The following is a 7395-nucleotide window of genomic DNA, read 5'->3' as shown; positions in this document are numbered from 1 at the left end:
ATTTCCGAACAGGCTGCTCCCCCACCATATCGAGCAGGTCCCGCAAGCTACTCTCAATCAAATCCCACTTGGCAGGCGTCACCCAGTGATAGTTATACGATTTCTTGCCAAAGCAGGTGACCGGGCTCGGCGACACTTTGGTGTGGCAGATTATGCATTGCTCATTATACTGCAAGTGAATAGTAAATTATATAAATATCGCAGGTGGGTACTGCACCATATCTACCTTGTTTTGCACAACAAACTGGAATTCACCGCTGGCAGTAAAGGGACGTTTTGTTCAACAAATTAGCTATTTTAACAAACACAAACCGGCGTTCGCGGCAAATGTCAGTTGTAGTCAGTGTGACCGCGCATTTATCGATTAAATATACCATCAGACCCTCAAAAAGAATGCGAAATATACCTTCTCATTTTCTAAATTTTTTGTAAATATGCCAATGAGTATGACAACAGGAAAGACGTTGCGAAAATTGCGACTGATGTATTAAATAAATAAATTCTTTCATAAATATCTAGGACTAGCGGTATGGATGATAATCAAACCCATATTGAAGCTGACATTCCGTAAGTTGTACCACTGAAAGTAAAGAAACAATGCTTTATATTGACTGAAAATTAGGAATTCGGAGCCGACTATTGAGACGCAAGTGGAGGTAGATGCTTCCAATCTCGTGTTGAACCCGTCGTTCCACATGCAGGGCGTTCCGATGAATGGCGACATGGCTGGTTCAAGCTTAAGTTCATGCATAGGAGACGAATTTAACGATGGTTCCACCACAGACAATTTCGAGGATGTGGGTGCTCCAGACAACAACCAGGCTCTTGCTGTTCCAGGCATACAGATGCACGAAAACCCAGAGCCAAGCTCTTCAAAAATATCGAACACATCCAATTTTAAAGCTAATTTGCAGCCAACTCGTCGTCGACGCACCGCACCGGCCTACTTCAATGATCCGGAATCAATTGGAGCGCGTGTGGCCAAGCGTGGTAGAGGCAGAACTGCCCCTATTGAATTAGCTACGCCCCTAGACGTAACAAACTTCATTCAGGATGTGGCCGTTCCAGACAACAACGAGGCTCTTGCTGTTCCAGGTATACAGATGCACGAAAACCCACAGCCAAGCTCTTTACAAATATGGAACACATCCAATTTTAAAGCTTATTTGCAGCCAACTCGTCGTCGACGCACCGCATCGGCCTACTTCAATGATCCGGAATCAATTGGAGCGCGTGTGGCCAAGCGTGGTAGAGGCAGAACTGCCCCTATTGAATTAGCTACGCCCCTAGACGTAACAAACTTCATTCAGGATGTGGCCGTTCCAGACAACAACGAGGCTCTTGCTGTTCCAGGCATACAGATGCACGAAAACCCAGAGCCAAGCTCTTCAAAAATATCGAACACATCCAATTTTAAAGCTTATTTGCAGCCAACTCGTCGTCGACGCACCGCTTCGGCCTACTTCAATGATCCGGAATCAATTGGAGCGCGTGTGGCCAAGCGTAGTGGAGGTAGAACTGCCCCTATTGAATTAGCTACGCCCCTAGACGTAACAAACTTCATTCAGGATGTGGCCGTTCCAGACAACAACGAGGCTCTTGCTGTTCCAGGCATACAGATGCACGAAAACCCAGAGCCAAGCTCTTCAAAAATATCGAACACATCCAATTTTAAAGCTTATTTGCAGCCAACTCGTCGTCGACGCACCGCTTCGGCCTACTTCAATGATCCGGAATCAATTGGAGCGCGTGTGGCCAAGCGTAGTGGAGGCAGAACTGCCCCTATTGAATTAGCTACGCCCCTAGACATAACAAACTACATTCAGGAGGTGTCTGCCCTATTGGCGAACGAGCGCGTGACCAAGCAGGACTTTCTGCAGTTTTCCAAAAACTCTATTCGCTCACTGCAAAAAGCCATAGCTAGCTGCAAAAGAGCCTTGAGGGAGGCCCCCAAGTAGTGCTTTCACATTGAGAATTCGGATATAATAATAAACAATAATACATTGTGCGTAAGCCTCAATACTTCGACAAGCGCATGGACGTGTGCATGTACATAAATAATTCCTTAGGCTTAATTGAGGCAGTGCTGCACAAGATCCTTGTTGTCTGCACGCAAGCGCATAGACGTGTAAAGCTGACGGTAATAATTGTATAAATGTGTATCTGTGTGTGTTTAACACACATGTGTGTTTAATGTGTTTAAAACCACGCCTCACAATTTCTGTACATAACGTATGGCCTAAATAAAACAAACGAAACACGTGACAATGGCATCTCATTCGTGGCTCTCATATGAAAAGATTTCGCTGCTGGTGTTGCTATTGCGCGATCGATCGGACACGGCGACACTGCTTGTGCTGACCATTAGACCACTGGGCACCTCGCCAATGGACAGCACTGAGCTGCTTTCATATGCGCTGGAGGTAACCGAGCTCAGCTCATCCCCACTGACGCCAGAGTCCATCGATGCGATTGATGGCGGATTGACATCTCCCTCGGCGGCTGCCGGCTGTTGCTGCTGCATCTGATTCTTGCTGTTTTCGGTACGGGCACGCTTCTCCTCCAAGCCGATTGTATTGCCGTTGCTGTCAGCTCTGCGCTTGTGTGCAGACCGACGCTCGGCGGTGGGACTCCAGTCGAGGGCATGATGTACGGTTGCACGGACTGTCAGTTGAATGGGCCCACCAACAGAACTATTGCAATCAGGCTGTGAGATATCCACATCCATATCAACATCCATATCCTCAGGCGAGGCACGAGCCGGCGACGGCAGCATGGTTGATTGGCGTTGATCCATGGGCTGCGAGGACAAGCACTCCAGCTCGCTCTCGTAGCGGGCACGTTCGAAATGCAGCTTTTCTTCGTCTTCATTGGCTTCCTGTGCCGACATTTCCACGGCCTGCGCAAGCTGCTTAAGTCCATCATATGGCATTCCTCCCTCATAGACACCAGCGTCTTGGGGCTTGGCTACTAAGCGGCGGTAGGCGCTGCTGCGCAAATCCATTTTGTTTTTTTACCTTAAAATAAACACAAAACAAACAAAAAGTGACGCTTCAGGAACTGTATTTTGGCATAACGGCAGTTTGTGCTATGTAAAATCTACCCCATTGCCCTAGAGTAAACCAAATAATTCTGCATCTGACAATTGTATTTTTGTAGTCAACTGGATGTTGAAATTGCCTAGTAAAATCAGCCAGCAACTAAGTCTAGATGCATAGTTATAGACTCGTATAATACGAGGTAAACCAACCGAAATTTTAGAGAAATTTTGCGTAGAGTCAAATCGTGTGGAGAAAACTACTTTGAAATTTTGGAAGTGCCGCAGGATGTCACAAAAGTTCAGATCAAATCCTGTTGCATTTGGGGGCTTCTTCTTATTCATACTCGTGGGTTTAGGCGGCGTTTGCGCTCCTCGTGGTCGCTGTAAGAAATGTAAGAAATGAGTGCACATCACGTGTGGAGTTTTGTATGTAATTCACACACCTTTCGGTTGGTGAGGCTTCTGGACTGCTGAAGCTGGAGCTGGAGCTGTCCATATCGTCAATATATTCCAGCTGCATATTGAGATACAAATCATCTTTCAATGGGGTCATACCTGGCAAATGATCATGGGAATATGAATCCTCATATTTGGTGGAGTCCACTCGCATTTGGATGCTACCAGTGTGGAATTCCGCATGCAATTTCCGAACAGGCTGCTCCCCCACCATATCGAGCAGGTCCCGCAAGCTACTCTCAATCAAATCCCACTTGGCAGGCGTCACCCAGTGATAGTTATACGATTTCTTGCCAAAGCAGGTGACCGGGCTCGGCGACACTTTGGTGTGGCAGATTATGCATTGCTCATTATACTGCAAGTGAATAGTAAATTATATAAATATCGCAGGTGGGTACTGCACCATATCTACCTTGTTTTGCACAACAAACTGGAATTCACCGCTGGCAGTAAGGGACGTTTTGTTCAACAAATTAGCTATTTTAACAAACACAAACCGGCGTTCGCGGCAAATGTCAGTTGTAGTCAGTGTGACCGCGCATTTATCGATTAAATATACCATCAGACCCTCAAAAAGAATGCGAAATATACCTTCTCATTTTCTAAATTTTTTGTAAATATGCCAATGAGTATGACAACAGGAAAGACGTTGCGAAAATTGCGACTGATGTATTAAATAAATAAATTCTTTCATAAATATCTAGGACTAGCGGTATGGATGATAATCAAACCCATATTGAAGCTGACATTCCGTAAGTTGTACCACTGAAAGTAAAGAAACAATGCTTTATATTGACTGAAAATTAGGAATTCGGAGCCGACTATTGAGACGCAAGTGGAGGTAGATGCTTCCAATCTCGTGTTGAACCCGTCGTTCCACATGCAGGGCGTTCCGATGAATGGCGACATGGCTGGTTCAAGCTTAAGTTCATGCATAGGAGACGAATTTAACGATGGTTCCACCACAGACAATTTCGAGGATGTGGGTGCTCCAGACAACAACCAGGCTCTTGCTGTTCCAGGCATACAGATGCACGAAAACCCAGAGCCAAGCTCTTCAAAAATATCGAACACATCCAATTTTAAAGCTAATTTGCAGCCAACTCGTCGTCGACGCACCGCACCGGCCTACTTCAATGATCCGGAATCAATTGGAGCGCGTGTGGCCAAGCGTGGTAGAGGCAGAACTGCCCCTATTGAATTAGCTACGCCCCTAGACGTAACAAACTTCATTCAGGATGTGGCCGTTCCAGACAACAACGAGGCTCTTGCTGTTCCAGGTATACAGATGCACGAAAACCCACAGCCAAGCTCTTTACAAATATGGAACACATCCAATTTTAAAGCTTATTTGCAGCCAACTCGTCGTCGACGCACCGCATCGGCCTACTTCAATGATCCGGAATCAATTGGAGCGCGTGTGGCCAAGCGTGGTAGAGGCAGAACTGCCCCTATTGAATTAGCTACGCCCCTAGACGTAACAAACTTCATTCAGGATGTGGCCGTTCCAGACAACAACGAGGCTCTTGCTGTTCCAGGCATACAGATGCACGAAAACCCAGAGCCAAGCTCTTCAAAAATATCGAACACATCCAATTTTAAAGCTTATTTGCAGCCAACTCGTCGTCGACGCACCGCTTCGGCCTACTTCAATGATCCGGAATCAATTGGAGCGCGTGTGGCCAAGCGTAGTGGAGGTAGAACTGCCCCTATTGAATTAGCTACGCCCCTAGACGTAACAAACTTCATTCAGGATGTGGCCGTTCCAGACAACAACGAGGCTCTTGCTGTTCCAGGCATACAGATGCACGAAAACCCAGAGCCAAGCTCTTCAAAAATATCGAACACATCCAATTTTAAAGCTTATTTGCAGCCAACTCGTCGTCGACGCACCGCTTCGGCCTACTTCAATGATCCGGAATCAATTGGAGCGCGTGTGGCCAAGCGTAGTGGAGGCAGAACTGCCCCTATTGAATTAGCTACGCCCCTAGACATAACAAACTACATACAGGAGGTGTCTGCCCTATTGGCGAACGAGCGCGTGACCAAGCAGGACTTTCTGCAGTTTTCCAAAACTCTATTCGCTCACTGCAAAAGCCATAGCTAGCTGCAAAAGAGCCTTGAGGGAGGCCCCAAGTAGTGCTTTCACATTGAGAATTCGGATATAATAATAAACAATAATACATTGTGCGTAAGCCTCAATACTTCGACAAGCGCATGGACGTGTGCATGTACATAAATAATTCCTTAGGCTTAATTGAGGCAGTGCTGCACAAGATCCTTGTTGTCTGCACGCAAGCGCATAGACGTGTAAAGCTGACGGTAATAATTGTATAAATGTGTATCTGTGTGTGTTTAACACACATGTGTGTTTAATGTGTTTAAAACCACGCCTCACAATTTCTGTACATAACGTATGGCCTAAATAAAACAAACGAAACACGTGACAATGGCATCTCATTCGTGGCTCTCATATGAAAAGATTTCGCTGCTGGTGTTGCTATTGCGCGATCGATCGGACACGGCGACACTGCTTGTGCTGACCATTAGACCACTGGGCACCTCGCCAATGGACAGCACTGAGCTGCTTTCATATGCGCTGGAGGTAACCGAGCTCAGCTCATCCCCACTGACGCCAGAGTCCATCGATGCGATTGATGGCGGATTGACATCTCCCTCGGCGGCTGCCGGCTGTTGCTGCTGCATCTGATTCTTGCTGTTTTCGGTACGGGCACGCTTCTCCTCCAAGCCGATTGTATTGCCGTTGCTGTCAGCTCTGCGCTTGTGTGCAGACCGACGCTCGGCGGTGGGACTCCAGTCGAGGGCATGATGTACGGTTGCACGGACTGTCAGTTGAATGGGCCCACCAACAGAACTATTGCAATCAGGCTGTGAGATATCCACATCCATATCAACATCCATATCCTCAGGCGAGGCACGAGCCGGCGACGGCAGCATGGTTGATTGGCGTTGATCCATGGGCTGCGAGGACAAGCACTCCAGCTCGCTCTCGTAGCGGGCACGTTCGAAATGCAGCTTTTCTTCGTCTTCATTGGCTTCCTGTGCCGACATTTCCACGGCCTGCGCAAGCTGCTTAAGTCCATCATATGGCATTCCTCCCTCATAGACACCAGCGTCTTGGGGCTTGGCTACTAAGCGGCGGTAGGCGCTGCTGCGCAAATCCATTTTGTTTTTTTACCTTAAAATAAACACAAAACAAACAAAAAGTGACGCTTCAGGAACTGTATTTTGGCATAACGGCAGTTTGTGCTATGTAAAATCTACCCCATTGCCCTAGAGTAAACCAAATAATTCTGCATCTGACAATTGTATTTTTGTAGTCAACTGGATGTTGAAATGACAACGACTGCTCCCTTCGAACGCTCACAAAAGTACACAGACTGGAAAAGATCGAGAAAGGAGAAAGATAATGGGTAATTCCCATAAAGTTGTCAGTTCCTTTCTTATGATTATCCTCAGAGAATTGATCTAGGCGTCTTTTGTACTTGGCGAATGTATTCAATGCATCTTCTGCCTCCATTTGATCCATTGGTCTGTGAGATAAAACAATCCTGTAGACAAATGCATAATACTACACTGTTACCCAAAACTTACAGAATTTCCACCTTTCGGGAGCTGGCTTATACGTAGAAACATTTTCTTGCGCCATTTCTCCTGCTCCTGCAACTGCAACTGACTGGGTTAGGCGTTTGCTTGAACTTTGTAAGCAAAGTAATGAACGAACGTCAAGAAATGTAGACAATCTTTTGGATAATTAATGCATCAATTGGATAAGACAATAGTTTTTGTGCTGCGAGTCGCAACTAGTTGGAAATATTAAATAGAATGTCAAAGTCGAGGAAAGTGACTTAGTAAGCTTTAGATTTACGGTATATATT

General features: G+C 46.3%; 3 protein-coding genes across 4 annotated transcripts; all 3 read right to left on the bottom strand.

Moving 5' to 3' along the window:
- Positions 1-2275: 2275 nt before the first annotated feature.
- LOC117903222 lies at positions 2276-3004 on the bottom strand. Its single transcript, XM_034815122.1, has one exon. It carries the CDS (start codon positions 3002-3004, stop codon positions 2276-2278), a length of 729 nt encoding a protein of 242 aa, XP_034671013.1.
- Positions 3005-3287: 283 nt separating this feature from the next.
- Positions 3288-4019, bottom strand: LOC117903221 (the record flags this gene model as incomplete). The annotated part of the gene is made up of 3 exons (XM_034815121.1): positions 3288-3421; positions 3484-3851; positions 3909-4019. Coding segments are annotated over 3 exons (522 nt in total), but the record flags the coding sequence as incomplete, so codon positions are not given.
- Positions 4020-5830: 1811 nt separating this feature from the next.
- LOC117891418 lies at positions 5831-7373 on the bottom strand. 2 transcript variants are annotated; one of them, XM_034796888.1, is made up of 2 exons: positions 7112-7354; positions 5831-6695 (listed from the first exon to the last, which is right to left on the bottom strand). In XM_034796888.1, the coding sequence occupies exon 2, from the start codon at positions 6680-6682 to the stop codon at positions 5954-5956; it is 729 nt and encodes a 242-aa protein (XP_034652779.1). In that variant the 5' UTR covers positions 6683-6695; positions 7112-7354; the 3' UTR covers positions 5831-5953. The 2 variants fall into 2 exon arrangements, 1 of the variants encoding a protein (XP_034652779.1); XR_004648623.1 differs by lacking the exon at positions 5831-6695 and adding an exon at positions 6702-7050 and having other exon boundaries at positions 7112-7373.
- Between the last annotated feature and the right edge of the window lie 22 nt (positions 7374-7395).

The sequence above is a fragment of the Drosophila subobscura genome, chromosome A (genome assembly GCF_008121235.1).
Source record: "Drosophila subobscura isolate 14011-0131.10 chromosome A, UCBerk_Dsub_1.0, whole genome shotgun sequence".
Classification (NCBI taxonomy): domain Eukaryota; kingdom Metazoa; phylum Arthropoda; class Insecta; order Diptera; family Drosophilidae; genus Drosophila; species Drosophila subobscura.
The sequence above is the reverse complement of the archived record's forward strand: the minus strand, read 5'-3'. Positions and strand labels throughout refer to the sequence as shown.

Excerpts from the sequence above, each read along its gene's own strand:
- LOC117903222 (XM_034815122.1), bottom strand. The coding sequence starts at position 3,004 with ATGGATTTGCGCAGCAGCGCCTACCGCCGCTTAGTAGCCAAGCCCCAA.
- LOC117891418 (XM_034796888.1), bottom strand. The coding sequence starts at position 6,682 with ATGGATTTGCGCAGCAGCGCCTACCGCCGCTTAGTAGCCAAGCCCCAA.